This window comes from Sebastes umbrosus, chromosome 19 (assembly GCF_015220745.1).
Source record: "Sebastes umbrosus isolate fSebUmb1 chromosome 19, fSebUmb1.pri, whole genome shotgun sequence".
Classification (NCBI taxonomy): domain Eukaryota; kingdom Metazoa; phylum Chordata; class Actinopteri; order Perciformes; family Sebastidae; genus Sebastes; species Sebastes umbrosus.
In genome coordinates this window covers 21,892,849-21,911,960 of record NC_051287.1, presented here as the reverse complement: position 1 = coordinate 21,911,960, position 19,112 = coordinate 21,892,849, and the positions used below count along the sequence as shown (strand labels likewise).

The 19,112-nt window shown below is 40.0% G+C and overlaps 1 protein-coding gene across 2 annotated transcripts in view; it reads left to right on the top strand.

The window, feature by feature from the left end:
• ric1 (RIC1 homolog, RAB6A GEF complex partner 1) overlaps positions 1-19,112 on the top strand; it is a 44,169-nt gene that overhangs the window by 2,696 nt on the left and 22,361 nt on the right. The window contains exons 2-3 of one of the 2 annotated variants that reach the window (XM_037753210.1): positions 5,858-5,965; positions 18,625-18,704. In XM_037753210.1, coding sequence (XP_037609138.1) covers positions 5,858-5,965; positions 18,625-18,704 — 188 coding nt within the window. Of the gene's footprint in view, positions 1-5,857; positions 5,966-14,090; positions 14,097-18,624; positions 18,705-19,112 lie in introns of those variants that run through there. The other variant, XM_037753211.1, reaches the window with a different exon arrangement.

Sequence of the window (19,112 nt, the reverse complement as noted above, 5' to 3'; positions counted from 1 at the left end):
TTGTTGTGAGCTGCTTGAAAGGAGGCTTTAAGTTCAAAGTTCAAGTTATTATCAGCATGGGATTTCCAATAGTGTAACCAAACATTGACTGACTGCATGTTGTGGTCTGTTCTGTCAGGCACAAGATATTTTAGGCTGCCATGCAGAGGTACATGATTATGTAAACAAGTGTCAGTCAGCACATCATTTGATCCTTTTATTTTCTATCCACAGCAGCATAATACAGAAGCAACATTTCATGCTGACTTGAAAACAAAAAGTTCAGCGACATGGGTTATATTTTCTCTAAATGGCCTCCATCTGGAGGCCAATGTGGACTTGTTCCCTTTTTCTATTTATGACAGTATTTTTAACATGAGGATATATTTGTAATCTTGAGCCAAGGCCTCGTTCAGTGGGATTTAAATCATGACTTCACCAAAAAAGGGCATTGTGCTGAAACTGGTTCCCCTTACTAAATCTTGAGCCCTGAAGTTGGTGGCCTTAAGCCAAGGGACCTGTGATGTTGGGATGTGATGTCCTCCGTGTGTGTGTGTGAGCAGTGAGGTGATATTTAAAGTCTGACTTGGAAGGACAAAACTACAGAAATTATTAGCAATACTGTAAATCAGTGGTTTGTCAATGATGTGAATACTTTACTGGCTAATATGAGAGAGAGAAATGCAAATAATGAATATTCCTCAGAGAAGCTAGGTGTATGCTGGGAGGAGATGTAGGAGGGAACAATGTTTTCCACAACAATGGAACAAGTCATCAAGTTGGCATGAACTTTAAAACGTAGCACAGTGAAAAGTGGTGTGGAACAATCCAGTACAGAAAATGATTTTGACGTTTTGTCAGTAGAGCGGCAACGATTAATCGATTAGTTGTCAACAATTCAATTAATCGGCAACTATTTTGATAATCGATTAATCAGTATGAGTAATTTTTAAAGAAAGAAAAACTCAATACTCTCTGATTCCAGCTTCTTAAATGTGAATATTTTCTGGTTTCTTTAGTCCTCTATGACAGTAAACTGAATGTCTTTGAGGTGTGGACAAAACAAGACATTTGAGGACGTCATCTTGGGCTTTGGGGAACACTGATCGACATTTTTCACCATTTTCTGATATTTTATAGACCAAACAACTATCGATTAATTGAGAAAATAATCGAGAGATTAATCGACTATGAAAATATTTGTTAGTCAGTACTAGGATATAGACTGTCAACTGACACAGGTATTAAGGCGTTGTGTGAGACAGTGGCAGCTACCACAGATGCAATCTTTTTTTCACCATTGTCTATATTTATTCATTTGCTCAAGAGATATTTTAACTTCACAACAAAGACTACTGTCATCAGTGTGGCTGTCATGTCATCTGTTACTAGGGAACTTCTGTACCTAGTGTTTGGTGATTTCCCCTTCAGCACTGTTTCCAGGGCCAGCACCAGCATCTGATGTAGTGGAAAAGTCTTACGAAATTCAAAATATGTCCCAGTGCTGTGAACCCTGTGATCCCATCCTCATTTGTCTGAATACATCAGATTCTGCCATGCTGATATGGAAGGGGGGGGGGCATTTGATTTTATAACATGCATTTGAGCACATTGTTTCTAGCGGTCTGTTTTCCACACAGCTTGTATATTATTGAGGTGTAGCAACAATGGATCAGGGTCACTGTTTATTTCCTGAGGCCCACACAGGATGTGACCATGTTTTCCTTCCCCTCTTTCTTCAGAACTTGTGAGTATCAATGAGGCGTCCAGGAAGAGGGTCGTGTCAGGATTGTCGATTGGAGCAACTTCTTCCTCTTGACATTCACCTTTCCACATCTGTTCTGTCCATTATGTCATTTCAGTGCATTATGTCTACACACAGGAATGTAGCGGAGGGTTTTGCTTACACAATTTTCCAGAGTAATATATTCTCTGAATACATTTCTTAAAGCAAACACACATATGACTAGCTTGACCCTATATCAATATAATATTGATTTGTTATAAGATTGTGATATTAAATTAGATATGTAGGGATGCAACTAATGATTATTATCATTGTTGATTATTTTCTCAATGAATCGATTCGTTGTTTGGTCTATAAAATGTCAGAAAATGGTGAAAAATGTTGATCAGTTTTTCCCAAAGTCCAACATGACGTCCTCAAATGTCTTGTTTTGTCCACAGCTCAAAGATATTCAGTTTACTGTCAGAGAGGAGTAAAGAATTATCTTAAGATATTACTCAAACCCATTAATGGATTATCAAAGTAGTTGGCGTCGATTAATTTGATAGTTGACAACTTATCGATTAATCGTTGCAGCTCTAATATAGTGTGAGTAACGGGTTATTGTAATTGTGATATACCAGCAATATTGTCCTCTACTGATCATAACTGTGTTACAGTTATGTGACACACATTTCTGAGTTTATTTGTCGTAGCTGATTGAAATAGTGAAAATGATTATAAAATCATTAAAGGCTAGAAAGTATATTTCTGTCTGTCATGCAGCAGAATAACTAGGTTGATACACTAAGTCAAGCGATGATAAGAAGCACGATCAATAGAAATATAATTGTCTTGATTTTAATGATTTTAACATGTTAAAATAATTTTCTTGTTTTCATAATCAAGAAAATGATATTTCTGTCTGTCATGCTTCATATCATAGCTTTAATTAGTGTATCAATATAGATATTCTGCTGCATTGTTCTTTTCATAAACACTGTCGCTCAGGGTATTAGGTGAATCACTGCGATTGTAAATCTGCCATTTCCTCTCCCAGGTATCTCGCCCCTGTTGTTCTAAGCCCCTCCTTTTGCCACCAGGTCTCTTCTCTTTAATCCCATATATCCTCGACCTCGGCCGGTGCAGCCTGAGCCCAACTAGTTCAGCCGAGGCGCAAACACGTAATCCGTGTAGCACAGTAGCTTAGCCTTGTAGTGGTTCTGCTCTGTCGCCCTGCTGCCACAGCTGTGTGGGAGCTCAGGATGTCTAGGAATAGAGAGATGGAGTTTGTTTATGGGGCGGCGCTGTTATGCAATAATAGCACCATGGTTGGCTCTGGGTGCCTATGAAAATTAGCAACATCGTGTGTGTGTATGCGCATGTATGGTAGTTGTGTGTGTCATTATTTACGCTCCCCTGGGCTTTCTTCAGTTACACCAACTGACTGCATGTAATTGTGGTGGAGCATGGGAAATGGCAACGCAGGAGAAATACATGAATCACTACAAACCATTTCAGTTTTGGCTCAGTTGAAATAATGTGTACTGGTTGTTTATTTGGGATTTTATAACTCGGGTCTGCCTGTGTGTTAGTGGGCAACACACCTGCCTGTCTGCAGGGTTTGGGTGACGCAGTGAGTGACTTCCAAACCTGAACAATATCTTGAAAAGTAGAATAAGCAGTTATTGATGGATGACATTAACATTATGTATTTGTATTTAGTGCAGATCAGGTTTGATGTATTTGTGTTGCAGAGACTGATCCAAACATACTTAATAACTGTCAACAAGTATTGGTTTGAATTATTAATGAGTAATAGTAGAAATGATGACAATTGTTTAGGAAAGGACCGACACAATGTTTTTCAGGTAGAGGGCATTGACCAAAGCAGTTAAGACAAACTTTGGTACAGTTAACTATTAGTGCAGCTGCAAAGAAAGCGTTTTGTAATGTGTAATCCATAAACAAACACATTATCTATGTTGTACCGGAAGACCTTTTTGTGTAAATATAAAATATTTTATTGGCTTTTATTATGCCAACCAATAAAGGAAATACATGATGATTTGTATGTGTAAGATTAGGACAACAGTTTCTACAGAGTTTATCAGACGTAGATGGAAATTTTCAAATCAAGTGAACTGTTACTTTGATGGGGATGAAAACGGTTCTGCTTTTTCCAAACGTGTACGCTAGTTCCCAAATGTAATTATACAGGCTACTTCAAGAGTGATCTTTCCTTTAACATACAGATCACCTAGTATTCTGATTGTGATCTGATATTATTGCAGTTAGTAACAAGGAGAGAGGTTTTCCTTTTCTGTTTCCCACAGTGCAAGCTTCACCAGTGCACGTAGCACTGGCATTATTAAGATTTCATGTTACGAAAGGGACACTATCTGGTCGGAATACTTAAAACCTGCTCTCTCATTACGGTGAACGGGTACGAGGTCTAATTTTGCATAGGTGGAATTACACGAGACCTGCCCCTGCTTTTGTTACCAGACCATAGCCATTCAATGTGCAGTGTCCTCCTGGTTCACCTGTGATATCAAAGACTGTTACATGTCTGGAAACTCATTAAATGTACAGTATGACTCAGTAATAATTCATTTTTAGTAATAATATGAACCATAAACTATCTACGGGGGGTTTCCACTGGGTGTTGAATAATGCCAACGACTCAAGAATCAGGCCGTGCCAGGTGTTGAGGTTTCTGGTGTTCAGAAAGTGACTTTGTTCCCAGTGCTCCTCTTCAACCGCTCTTTTAACACCTGCTGACATTTTTCGGTCAAAGTTACACATTTAGAAATCATAAGTCACTCAATGATTCTTCTTTGACTGCATGTACACATACCGTACTCATTGTTTGCGGTGTTATATTAGGGGATGTGAATGAACTGGTCGTCATGATTGTATTGCGATCCAGACGAATAGCTGCCGTAGTGATTCAGAGGCAAATTAAGAGCAACGGCCTCAGGCAAAATCCGTCTGTGTACGCCAGTTCATCTTTCCATCTGTGTTGCATGTATAAACAGTAGCCTGACCATGCTTTTGTTTGGTGGGCTGAAATGTATTTATAATAAATGAGTCTCACAAGGTAAGAGTTAGCAGTTTAGCAACAGTTAGGAGTTTAGCAACAGTTAGGTCATGCCATTCTTTCAGGAGAGACTTTTATCTGTGTTGCGTCTTTGCCAAAGAACCAACATTTGAGGCAATGAAATAAGTGGCAACAATCCCTTTCCAGCACACTCTTTGACAAACACAGATATCACTTCCAGGGATGGGACGATATAGGAATTTATCACAGATCACGATAAAAAACACTCACAATATGTTGATCGTGGTGAACTTCCATTATCAGGATGATCGTAAATCTCCTCACAAGGGACTTGAAGAAGCGGTCTACCTTGCTATCATGGTAGAGAAGTGAAAAATAGAGCCTAATTTAAACAGGAATTATCATGTAAGAAAGAACAGACACACAATGTTGTTATTTTTTTATTTATTTATCCTTTATTTTCATAAATGTATTTATTTATACACCTTATGATTACCTCATTTAAGATTGTTTGTTTGTTTTTCACTAAAAAGGATGTTCACTAAAAAACGTGTTTCCTATCTGTGATGCATTAGTTTCTTAACAACATGAAAGGTATAGTGATCACAGTATATTTTAGTGCCTTTTTAAGAGTAGTAAGCATATTTTGATGTTGTATAATATCGTGAATCACAATTATTTTGGCCAGGATAATCGTGACATGACATTTTCATATATGCCTACACTCTTCCAGTCAGCACTGAAAATGTTATTTTGCTTTATACATGTTTTAAAACACAAGTCAGCTGAGTAGTTTTTTTGATCAACGGTGGTGTGATTGTGTGTGTCCAGAGTTTCTATTCATCTTGTTTTGACCAACAGTTCAAAACCCAACAATATTCATTCTACTGTTAAAACAAGTAGAAATGTATCACATATGAGAAGCTAGAACCATCAAATGTTTCAATTCAATCTTTAGACATTTTCGGCAGTACCATTACATATTCTGTGGATGTTTTGTTTTTGGTCATGATATGTAGTAATCGGATGTCTGCGACCTGTTTTAAAGTGCTCATTTTCTTTCCCTCTTCCCTCTTCCCCACCCACAGCCCAGTGTTTTGATAGTCAGCTATATCGAGTCTGCAAAGGCGGCTGCCCAGTTCGGCTTCTACCAGAAGGCAGAATGGAAACCAGACGACTCCATGATCGCTGTGGCGGTGAGTACCGCACCCCACCACATCATCTCATATTTCCAGTTTAATTGACGCCCTTTTCCCCATGTTTTATATATCATGTCCTGTTTGTACAAAACACTTAATGGTACTATACGCACCTTTAAGAAAATCCTTGTTATTAATGACACCTGTGTCTTTTAAATGAACTCATTCATGAACTTATCCTTTTGCACATGGTCATGCCCCGTAAGTGCAAGCAAGTGTCCCAGGCATTGGCAAAACAGTGACGTGACCTTACATTACAATCATATATCTTTGAATAATGTTCTGTAATATCCCTATATTTTAATTGGACCATTGGCTCCATGAGTTACAGCTAGTTGGCTTACCTTAGCTTAAGCACTCAGGACAGTATTTTTCTACGTTGCTACACATAGTTGGTGCTTTAAGGGAGCTGAAGAGGAGCAAAGCACTCGAGAGTGCGCATAAATGTCATATCTTTTGGATTCAAAATGTTCTTAAACAGTCCACAAGCTGTTATAGGCAACCGAGAAAGTTGGGGGAACGTCTCAGTTTTTAAGATTCATTACAATCCGTTCACACATTGGCAATACAAAGCAATTAATACATGTACATTGTTACATATAGTACCTTTAAGTACATTAATTACTTGTATACTTAAGCCAACAGTCGGTCATCATGTGCTGTTGGGTCACGTGCGGTCGACTGTCATCTGTTATCACCTGTTATTCTCTTCCTCTCTGTCTCTCCTTTGTCTTATCAGTTTGGTTTTCTTTATCTGCAACATTAAATCCTCCCCATTATCACTTTGTTACCACTTTGAATTATTGCATGCAGAGTTTCAGACACTGCCATTAGCATTTTATCAGCATCCTTCTGTCATAGAAAACCACAGGAGCAGCAGCTCCCTTATAACTGCAGTGCATCACAGTAGAATGAGCATGACAAATGCTGGAAAGAGAAAAATTAAAGCGTGGCCGCACTTCTCTAAACACCAGAGTTTGTCCTATTTTTGCTGTTTTCCATGAGCTCTCTACATCTTCACTTTCACACAGTCTTCCAATGCAGTGAGCAACGGCGTGACATTAGTGTGTGAAGGTAGAATTTTTAGGTTCTACAAAATAACTAAAGGTTATGGAGTAAATGTTGGCTATATGATCTGACTATTCATAAACAGTGGGAACACTGGGCATCTGTTTAAGCAGCATTTTTAAATGATTTCTTGGCACCTGCTGTGTGTCTTCAGTACATGTGGTCGTTGAGAGACAAACCAAAAGTGTTTCATTAATTTTACTCCACGTTTTTTTTCCTCAATCATCATAATTCCAGATCTCAGCGATTACAATGATTCAGATTTCCTTCTCTAGGAAACTATTGTGATTTACTACTGCTTCAGGTGTTTATGATAAGGAATGTTTATGTACATGTATGATCCCTGAGGCTAGACATGCTTTGACTTGCATAGTCATCACTTCAGGTGTGCATCTTATTGAAGTCTGCAAGTAGCTCCAGGCTTAAAGGCATAGTTTGGGTGTTTTGAAGTGGGGTTGTATGAGGTGCTTATCAATAGTCAGTGTATTACCTCCCAATTTGGAGAAGCAGACAGGAGTACCAGCACGGGAGCAAAGCAATGTACCACTGTGGACGGGGGCAGCAGGAAAATGTATTTTAGCCACCTAAAAGAAAGGCCCACCTTAAAAAAAAGTCAATATCAGTTTAAGAGTACGCTATATTTAGAATATTTTCAGACGGGGAACTGAACTGAAAGTCAAACTTATCTATATAGTTTTTTTCAACGAGGCTGGTATCTTTGAAGAGAGCATAGACAGGTTTCACTTTCAGTTCAGTTCCTGGTTGGAAAACACCGTCTAACGGCAAGATAAAGCGGTCAAACATTCTAAATTATAGCATCCAAATACATTTTACTGCCGGCCCCGTCCACAGCAGTACATTGTCGGTACTCCTGTCTGTTTCTCCAAACTGGGGGCGTGCCGATCGTCATCTACTGTAGGTAATACACTGACTATGGATAAGTACCTCATACAACCCCACTTCAAAACACCAGACTATCCTTAATGCTGCTGGAGTTGAGTGGCCACTTGTTAAACAATGTATGGTCTAGTGCTTTAGACAAATACTGCAGTGTACTTCTGACTGTTGAAGTTACTACCAGTTAAGGTTCAACTATGGTCAGGCATGAGAACACTAAAAAACGTGCCACAGAACATTCACAGACGAGCTATTCAAGATTAACTTAACCGAAGTCGAACGAGAGAGAAGGGTTAAAGTAAATATAAAGGGTTCAACAGGGACATTGTGAAACTGCCTGATGGCAGTAATATGTTTGCAGTGGATGAATCAATACTGAACAAACTGGCCTTTAACATTTTTGAGATAATATTTGAATGCTTCAGTTACACTTTGCTCCCTATCATATCTTGTCATACTGTGCTGATCACTGTGCTTTCGATCTGACCGTGAGTCAATCAACTCAAAGTGAAACAGTAGGTTGCTATCAGTGCTTTATCTATCAAATGTTTGCATATCAGCTGAGCTTTAATGTATTAACTTTACAATCAAAGTAGCCAGAGGTGGTGTATAAATAGGTTATAATAAGGTGGGCATCAGTGACCTTTGCCCTTGAACCCTCACCTCATTCCTAACAGGTCAGGCTTGTGGGCGAGCTCTATATTGCGAGCAGATTACAGCAGTCTGAAAGGATCGAGCTATCTCAGCTCTTTTGGGAGATGGAGAGGGCCTCATTTTTTTTTGTGTGTGTTTTGCAAATCAATACAAATTTACCCCGAATGCTGAACCTGATGAAGGGAGGATGCACAGTCTGTGTCAGCCTGTTTCCCCCCCCCCATCTTTTTCCTGTTTAAGTAATCATGAAATATCTCCCTGCAGGATCTTCCTTCCTGTGAATTATATCCTGCCTTGTGTAAACTCTTGAGAAGGACCCACAACCAAAAAAATATGCAAATGATCAGCCCACAAAGCTTAAAAGATGTAATTTAAAAAATTCATGCTCATTTCCATGGAGATGAAATGTTCTCAGCAGCATGTTTTTGTGTATGGAAGCCCACACAGGCTTGCTGATGTTAGTTTAGCCAGAGCTTTCCTCTACTGTCAAGTCAGATCATCAAACCGTTTTGCAGTTCAGTTCCCTGACCCTACCTATCACCTATGAAAATCTATAATAGAAATTTAGATAGTATTGTTCATGATTAGGTTTACGTATGCCTGCTGTTTTTACACCCTTTTTTCTGCACAGCAGCAAATCAACATACCTCCGTCGCTTTGAAGCATAAAGCACCGCTATCAATCATATATTTTGACAGCTACACTGGCCTTGTTGTCTCCACAATTTACAACACAGGTTCCACTGAGGTCGAGAGCAAAACTACGTATAATTTGCACATAATATGGCACAAACAGTGGCCTTGTTCAGAGAGCGAGACAGTAGGTTTCGATACCCTCGGGGAGCAGAGTGTCCCTGAAAGCAGCAGAGTACATCATGGCTGGATTTATTGAGTCGCCGTTATTTATTTCCAGGGATTGAATGTAAATCATTCTTATCAAGCGTAATCCTCGATAACGAGCCCCGTCTGTGTTAAACTAATGTCTTGATGCTTGCTGCGGGTTCAGAAGAAGGAACAGACGGATGCTGCATCTGCTGCGTCAAACAAATTGAAGCAGGCAAAGAAGCCTGAGCAGTTGTAAAGGAATCAGATGGTTAATTGTAGGATGTTCATGTAAATAAACAAGAAGCTTATGAGGATAAGTGTGCGATAGAAGCACTAATTCAGCTGGCTGGTGTCGCTTGTTTTCCCATGCCTTTCGTTTGACAGATAATAATGTTTCTCGTGATGATTATCATCTAGCATTCATGTTACATTCCACCGTTACTGCCTTGATTTAAAAAAACACACTCCCCCTTTTTGCAAAACTGAACTTCAGGATACATAAACCGCTGAGATTTTCTATTCTTCTGCTATTATTGTTAGCTCTGCAGCTAGGATAACTATGTGAAGGAAGTGTCTTGTTGAGTAATCTAACGCACGGCAAGTGCCCGAGTCAGCAGATGACTCAATCGGCTTCCAAAGGCCATGTGATCAGCAACACATAGCGGACGACCGCCAAGACACAGAACAGAAGCAGACGGCGTCAAAACAAACCCCACACACAGATTACAATTATTCGTTCACACTGGATGGATAGATGTGCTGCTTTGTGTTTGTGTGTGCTAGTTGTATCCATGCCCACATGTGTGAAGCTGCCCGGGGTATTAAAGTGTTTGCAGCTGAACATTAGAAAGTTCTCTTTTAACCAAACTACACATTAACACAGCTCCCTTAGAGTGAACGTGTGTGTAAAACCTGCAAAAACATGAAATATAATGTTGGCAATGTAACTGAGAATAGAAATACAGCCATGATTAATAACAGAACTAATGCTGGGTTTACTCACCAAATATTCACGTCTGTCGAATTATTGGGATAATCGGTCTCAAGTCATGCTGGGTATTATATTGCAGGACCGATATAATTCCTGTACAAATGTTTATATTCTGTGGTTGAGCAATTTCCCCATTGACAAGCCATGTTATTTGGTTTCTTTTTAAATCATTTCCGTACTTAAAATGTGCCTGATCAGATTTTCTTGTAAATTATGTGCAGCATAAGTGTTTATTGTCATGTGCACAGTTTAATTATTAGTGCAAGTTTCCCTGTACAATGAAATCCTTCCTTTGCCTTCCACTCATAGTGCCGTTTAAAAGGAAACACAAAGTATGAGAAATAAGTACATGAAATAAATACAGCAAAAAGGGCACTATGTACAATAAAAAATTAAAATAGAGCAGAATGCTATTTTATTTATTTTATTTTAGGCTAAAACAAAACAACAAATTGATTTAAAGTAATTAAAAAGATGCAAGGATGCAAATTTATTGTTAAAGCTCTGCATCCAAGAAGTTCAGCGTTTTCATTTTTTTTTTTATCTTATGTTTCATCAAATACCTTAGTCCAGCTAATCCAACATCTTTTTGTGAACACTGTCAGGAAATACAGTCAAGGACGCGAGAGGCTGTTTAGAAGTCAGTGTGGCAGTCATGTTTCTCCCAAAACACCACCACCTGTCCTTGAAGCGATTCTGCTGAACATACTGAATCAAGTGTTAAAGGGGCGACAACAACACGCACGGTGATTAATTGTCCAATTGAATGTCCTCCAAAGTCCAAATAATGCCCTATTTATTAAGAGCTTTGGAAAAACAATAGAGACATTGTCTAATGGTGTCATGAAAATGCTTTAACTGCCACTTCATGTCAACATGGTTACATAACTTAAAGGTGCAGTGTGTAGGATCTGGCGGTATCCAGCGGTGAGGTTGAGATTGCAACCAACTGAAGCCTCTACCGTGTCGGAGGGCTACGGTGGCCGATGCGAAAAGGTGAATGGCCCTATCTAGAGCCAGTTGTTGTAAGAGTAGTGTAGGTAGTTTGGAGCAGAGTCAGTGTGTAGAGTGTGTGTGTACGTGGGAAGTGAGTGATGAAGCGAGAGAGAGAGCGGCAGCAACAGGAGCGAGTAACGTTATCGACTCCGGCCCAAGAAGGAAAAAACAACAGAGTTTGGTTTGTTCGTTCTGGGCTACTGTAGAAACCATTGGACTCTATGGAGAGGGGACCCGCTCCCTATGTAGATATAAACGGCTCATTCTGAGGAAACGAAAACACGATTCTTATTATCAGGTGATTATACACTAAAGAAAACATACTTATTAATATTATATTCCAAATCTGCCAAAAGATCCCCCTCATTGTTAGGTCCTTTTAAAGATATTGAAAAATATTAGCGCGATGACCTCTTGGCCTCTTGGTGTCCGTCTCTCTCTGTCCTTCCTTTCATCCCTCCCTCTACTGAAGCCAAAGTACACATGAATGAATGCTGTGAATGTGTCTGGCAAAACAGACTCGGTCCCAGGTCCACCCAGCCAAACACAACAGGGAGCAGGTGGAGGAGTTAAAAATAACAGGGCACACTTGTTCACTCACTTTCTGGACTCCGCAAACGCAGATTCTGACTCCGGAGTGTTAAATGTTATTTTGTTTTGTGCTGTGTTTTTATTTAAGCACATTCTCCATTGGCTACGTGATGTCTAGCTGCCTATTCTTTTTTTTTTTCTTCAAGAAGCCATAACCTTTCTCACCCTCATTAGCATTGTAGTTTAATTACAGGGTGAGCAGACTTAGAGAAGTCAGGGCCTGCAGAACAATAAAGACCAGCGTTGCCCAGGCAGGCAGTAGTCCTCCTCGCTTCAACTACCAGCTGTTCCCCAGATGTTTGGCTGCCCACACACCCTACAGACCTTGAGGCTAACGTAATCACCCTTATAAACCATGGCTAGGACTATCTTTAGCTAAGCGTGTGTGCTTGTGTGTACGAGAGTGCGAGAGAAAAAGCTAAAGCAACTGACAGAGCGAGAGGGACCGACTTTTTTGTGTGGCAGGAGTCGAGAAAGGATCTTCAAACAGGGGAAATACTTTAGAGCATTTAGCTCTTCTTGTGTGTGTGTGTTTTGGGATTCGTCCGAGGCCAAAATGTTCCTGCTCTGTTTTTAGACTCTCACTCTGCAGTACTCTGGAAAGTGTTTTCAGCCAATTTTCTATGGCACAGACGTAGTTCCACGTACATACAAGGACATATAGCTATGTAAATATGAGCACCGTAAGTCAAAAGAAAAAGGTTTATGGTGAAACGAATGCAGCAGTCAACAGGGTGAAAGAATGTTTGGAAAACAAGAAGCAGACTCCTCAAATTGCACAGTCGACATTTTCGGCAGCATTTTGCGTAAACAGATGCAACCCGCAGGTTCCTGTCTTATCTCCATTACATACGCACACATTCAGGATATGGATGCAGTAACAGGAGCATACATTAGCTCTGCAATAAATGTAATTTTGCTGAGACTGCATCGGAGAGGTGTTTCAACTCTGGCTGTTTATTTTTGAGGCTTTACTGTACGTTGTGTCGTGGCTGTACTGGATTAGATGTTCCCTTTTATGGTGTTCCCCTCCTTGATCACACAGACCTGGCAAATTCTGTCTTGTTGGAAAAGGGACAGTAATGTTTTATCTTCAGGTCTAAACTCCAATGTATGCATTACTACTATCCCATGTTGTGTTTTTCCTGTACTTTGGGTTTAAATTTTTGCAGTTCTGCTCCCGATAACATACCATTTTACCCAACTGGGACGAACAAGATTTAGCTGTCTTTTGCTCTTCCCTGTTAGGAAAGACACAGCATGACTGGAAAGTAATACTGAAAACTGATAAACTGGCAGAGCGATTGGTCAGATGTCTTCAGTCACGACTGCCTGACAGCAGTGTGTTTCACATACTACAGTTTACAGATGCACACATCTGCGTCTGCCATTGCATACTTGCGCTACTGCAAAACACATCTGACTTGTGTTCAGTTAGGAATTTTGCATGCATTTCTATTCAACTTTTTAATTTTTTAATGACAGCAACCTGCAGCTAGTGTCTGTGATATGTGTGAGTGGTCACATTTTCTTTTAAAAAGTGCACTTAATTTCAGGGAGCCACTGCAGTTATCCACAAGCCAGTGTGTGTGTGTGGACCTCTGGAGCGTGTTTAAACATGCAGAAAAGAGGCCCAAGTACACTAATACATGGTGTACTGTTTTCTGCTGACTATCCACTTTCTCTCTGCGAAAACCACCGTCTTTCATTCTACTTGCAAGCCCGAACTAGAGTAGGCACCAGTCAGCTTTTTTCTTCTTTGTTTCAATTCGTATGTGTTTTTGCAACAGCGTTAAGTCAATCCTTTTGATGTCCGCCTCTTTCAAATGCAGCATCAGGTCGTAACAGTTGGTTCGAGTGGTGCAGAAGTGCCAGCGGAAGAAGAGGAAGTGTTACGTGACAAGAGCTAAAGCCCTGTCTTGAGTCCTATAATTACTGTATCATTTATTACGTGCCTCTCATATACCAATTATTGAGAGTGCATATGTGCCCACGAGTTATTTGGAGAAACAAGGTGAAAGCAGGACGTTATAAAACACATCTCTGCTGCCAGAGCAATGCCCTCTCTGTCCTGGGTCTTTGCTTATTGTTTTGCACATGTGCTCTTGTAAAAAACCTTGTTTAGAAGCCTAGTCAGGGGTGTACACATGGCACAAGAAATCATCCATCACTTATGAAGGAAACCAGGTTTATTGATTATATGACATTTAAAAAATCACCATGATTTTAATACTCAGCTCCAATCGTTGCCACTATGAGGAAGAGAGAAAGTATCAGGAGTATGTTTTGCAGAGTGGGGGAACTCAGATCGGCCTTGCGGTCCTGTATCTGCAGTGTAAACTGAGCTGGTCCTGGGCATCACTCATTCTTAGATCCTATTTTGCTGGCTCATGAAAGACTCTTGAGAGTACCACCGGCTGCTTCAGGAGCTGCAGCTTTTTTGTTGCAGCTGCCTTTGTGTCAGAGGACAGAAAGAGAAAACTATTTAAACCCCCCCACATTAAGCCACTGGGTGCATTTTGCCTTTTGCATCTTTGTGCCTGCTTGTTTATTGGGCCTTAGCTGACAAAGGCTGGCCTCTTCCTGTATCATTAACTCTGCATGTGTGAACATACCAAGAGCACCAAGAGTCCTGGAGACATATCTCTCTTTATCTCTCATCCCTTTCATCCCCAGTTCTTCACGCATCTGACAAGATGAGTTGAATTAAACCTGATCACGGTCACGTGAAAAGATGAATGGGTCGGCGTGTGAATGCTCTTGTGTATGTCGTGTGATCAAACTACAGATGAAAGGGAGGAGATGTGGGAGACGCTGCTGAAGTTTGTCCTCCTAGGTTGCCAAATAGTTGTCCCGCCCATCCCCCTCCCATAGTTGATTCTTCACTGAGATTCCCTTCCTCCTGTAATTGACGTGCTTTTGAAGTACAGTAGCTGGCTGGTCACACTCACATTTCCTTTCCCCCTCAGGGTACGAAGCCTTGGCTGATTTAGTGAATATATGGGTTCAGTGGGGGGATAAAATAATTAATCTATATGAAATAATCACATGGTAAAGCCCGTTTTTATATACTCCTGTGTGAATTAAATACTTGATGAAAAGTCCTGAGTATTTTTTCATTTTAGGGAACTTGACTGTAAAGTGAAAGTGAAATTATAGAGAAAAATAATATAATTATAGGTCTGGCCTATATCACGATAAAAACTATATAGAAAAATATAGATGATAGACATTTTTATATCATTTTGACGATATTAATCGTCATATTGCCCAGCCTTATACCTGACTGTATCCAAAGAAGCTAAACTAACTCCACCTCAACCAGCTACAACAGTCAAATGCTGCTTACACATTGTTGCATCTGTGTTAACAATCTTATAATGTCATATACCAGTAACATTTTTTGCAGAATCAGTAATTGTACTTGATACTTTAAGTATATTTTGTTGATAATGCTTCTGTACTTTTACTTGCGTAGGATTTTGAATGCAACGCCTTTACCTGTAATGGATTATTTCTACGTTGTTGTGTTGGTTTTACTTAAATAAATGGTATATGAGTACTTCTTCCAGCACTGCAGTTAAACCATGGAGATAGACATTCACTCAACTGCAAAAATATGTTTTTAAATTCCATAATTTTTTCAATGAGAAAACTAAGAACACGGACATTGTTATATCCTACTCAATTCACTGCCTTATTTTCTTTATTCAGTTTCAGCATTTACGTATGCAGAAGTGTGTATTCGTCTCTGAGAGATGTGTGTGTCTAAAAATGTCACAATGTCTGGAACCAGATGTAGTTAAAAAAAATTCAAAACATTTCCTGTTGTTAAATTAGCAAATCATGCAGCCATGGTGGAGGTATACGCGCTCTATGAGTGCTTACTCGTATTCGTACATGGACTGCATAAGCATGTTAGGCTATATTAACTAAGTAGGTCATTGTAATGAGACAGCGTCCTACCGTGATCATCTTAAACTATATATAGTGCTAACGTGAACACGATGAAGAGGCTGTTTTATCTTTTCTCAGCACACTAAAGTCAGTGAATTGAGACAGTAAATTATACTCATCATACAGGCAGTTTATAATCAGTAGCACATTGTTTGGGACATCATTGTTCCTCAGACCAAACTACTAATAAAGCATGATGATTAAGTTAATTATCACATGTCCCAGATGACCTACATGTTTGCAGTATTTTGTGAATTATGTAAATAATGTCTTTTAAAGACGGTGATTTTGTGCACACGTGTGCAGTGTCACTCTCATCGTGTTTAGCAGTTAACAATATCAAGGAAATCTTTTTGTTTAATTATTTCCTACTATAAAATACAATAACTTCATATAGTGCAGTGTTCGCTCAGTGATTCAGTTCACCACATCTGGATCTGAGCGGCTGACTGTTATGTCGTGCACAGTATATTATCTACCCTGTCATCGCTGTCTGTCTCAGCAAATATTTGAACAGTAATGTTTGCATCATTTTTTGTGTCAGAAAAGAAGCTTTGAATATTGTGCCACAACTTTTACATCATTTATGGAAATGACCACAATAGACCCTTCGCTAAGTCACGCCCCTGGAACGCACACTGGCCAATCATAGCGTAGCATCGACCAGCTTCCACCAGTGTCCGACACCTATCCGGCTCTGCTCCATCGACTCTCATGCAATCGTTTCAGATTTTCTTCATTTTCAGGCTACTGAAGGTATACTGAATGTATACACATGCTGCTTTTGCTATTTAGTGATTGTAGCAGTGACTAAAGACCTAGCCGGCTTTAGGAACAGTGTTGTCCCTTCATTTCATTGTCTTCTGTCCTGATCACCGGTTGATGTGATGATTCACTCTTACACTCTGATCTGTGGGCTTTAGCTTCTATCTTTATCTTTTTAACCGGTTTTCGCTGCTGAATCAGTTTGACATCCTGATATATCCTTCAAATGCATATTGTAGACCCTTCTGTCTGCTTCTCTCTGAAATCACTTTTTCCAAAAACTAGATGATATTTATGCAGGGAGTGCAGTCAGTGACAGTGTGGCTCTATGGTAGCTCCGACAGCTTGACGGAGTAGCAGCGGGGGACGGGGCTTAGCGAAAGGTCAATTACAGTTAACTTTGTTGTTGTTGTTGTTGTTGTTGTTGTTAATCTTATCAGCCCACAAAATGACCCCATAAATGCTATTTTGAAACTGTATGTAGATTCAAATTGTCTTTTCACATTGAGATGTGCAGTATTTGAAGGATCAAAAAGCCCTTTAAGCTGCTTTAAGTTGACAGTTTGTCTTTCTAAAGTAGATTTTATGCATGCTGGGGTTTTGTTTTGCAGTTTTTGCCTTCGGTAGCTCATCCACAGCTTTGTGGAGCTCCAAGGCTGTTGATGGGTTTAGCAGGCCTCAGCTTGGCTCCGTCCTCTCTCTGGCTGTGGCTGCGGCTGCTCTTTTTCTGGTCAAGCTTCATGCTGCTGCTGCTGGCTTCACCCTTTCTCTGGTTTGGGTTTTCTTATTGCTATGGTGATATGTTGGCCTGCTACTATACAACACTGTCACCATCACACTAGAAAAGTCAAGGGTTACTTCAGAGCGCTGCCGCCAACTATGAGCAAAACATCATGGTTCATGCATTGAACTCTGGTTCTAGGTGACTCTGTAGCACGACTGAAGTCTTTTCATGTGCCGTCATTGCAAAACCATTCACATTACTGCCGGCAGTGGACTTAAGATCAGGTTTCGTGTCATGTTTCAGTCTGCAGGCTCAGTTTCAGCCTGCAGGCTCAGTTTCAGCAGTTTCCCTGACGGCACTATGTGTCTGCATGTAGTTGTGGAAAAAGCACCGTTACAATATTGAACGCACATACAAGTATTGTGCTTTATTAATATTTTGTCATCATAGATAGATAGATAGATAGATAGTGTGAGCTTCTCCACAGAATGGAGCCTGGAACGTGTGTTTCAATGTTTTTTTTTAAATGCTGGCAAATTTGTTTTTGAGCATCATTATCAGTAACAGCTCAGCCCGAAAATGTCCACCATCATTTCCTGCACATACAAATATGTTCTTACCTTCGACAGTAGTTGTGCTGCAAATATTATCTTTTATAGGAGCTATAGAGGCACATGTAATCCCCTAAACTAAACTCCTTACTGACAATCTAAGTAAAGTAATCATAGTGTTATAATTGTGTTTGTCAAAGTATTTAGATGGACTCTTCCAGGGGAGACACCTCTACGTCAAACAGTATAGGTGTGGATTTTGTTTTCTTGAGATAAGCAGCATGATTAAAAGGTCCTACTTTAACAAGGACACGCGGTGTAATTGATCTGTTGCCATCTACTCCGTGACGGTAACGGATGATGCTTTTGTTTACTGATAAACCCATTTTCTTCCCTCCGGTCCTCTCATTATTTCTCTCTCTTGCTACCCCCAAAAAGGCATTGAGTGACTTTGCAAACAATAAAAAAACAAAATGTTACTTTTAAATTCGCATCCCCATCCATTTCTACAGTTTCACTTCACTTTCTTTCTCTCAAACATTTTGTGGTAACTTGTGTATTCTCAGTGAGACACCCACACCTCTCTGTGTCTGATAATGATGTTTTTTTTAATGACACTCCTTCCTCTCTGTTTTCAGACTGCCAAAGGCTACATCCTCTTGTTTGATGTGCTGGGTGGAGGCGACGACAAATCCCTCTATGAGCCCGTCTATCCAAAGTGAGTGCAGCACACGTACAAACTCTCACACACATTTGATATACACACACACTTAGGTGAAGTGAAGTGAGCAGACGGGGCCAAGCTGTAGCTTGCACGGAGGCTACATCATCGACAAATCATTTATTTAACCATCATTATTATGCATGTTATGTCAGTCTTGAATGTTACCCGTATCTGCTTGGGGTTGAATGTGAAAACACAGTATTGTATATACAAAACAGAGCAACACTGTTTCTGTGTAGTTTGTTCAGTTGAAACACTGGATATCCCAATATTAGCCTTGCTAACTTGCTAGAGTTAATACTGCAAATTAGGGCTGTCCTCGTCCTAAGAAACACTCACAGTCTCGTGTCTGTCAGTGCAGCTGGTTAACAATGCCAGTAGTAATACAAGAAGGCTTTACTA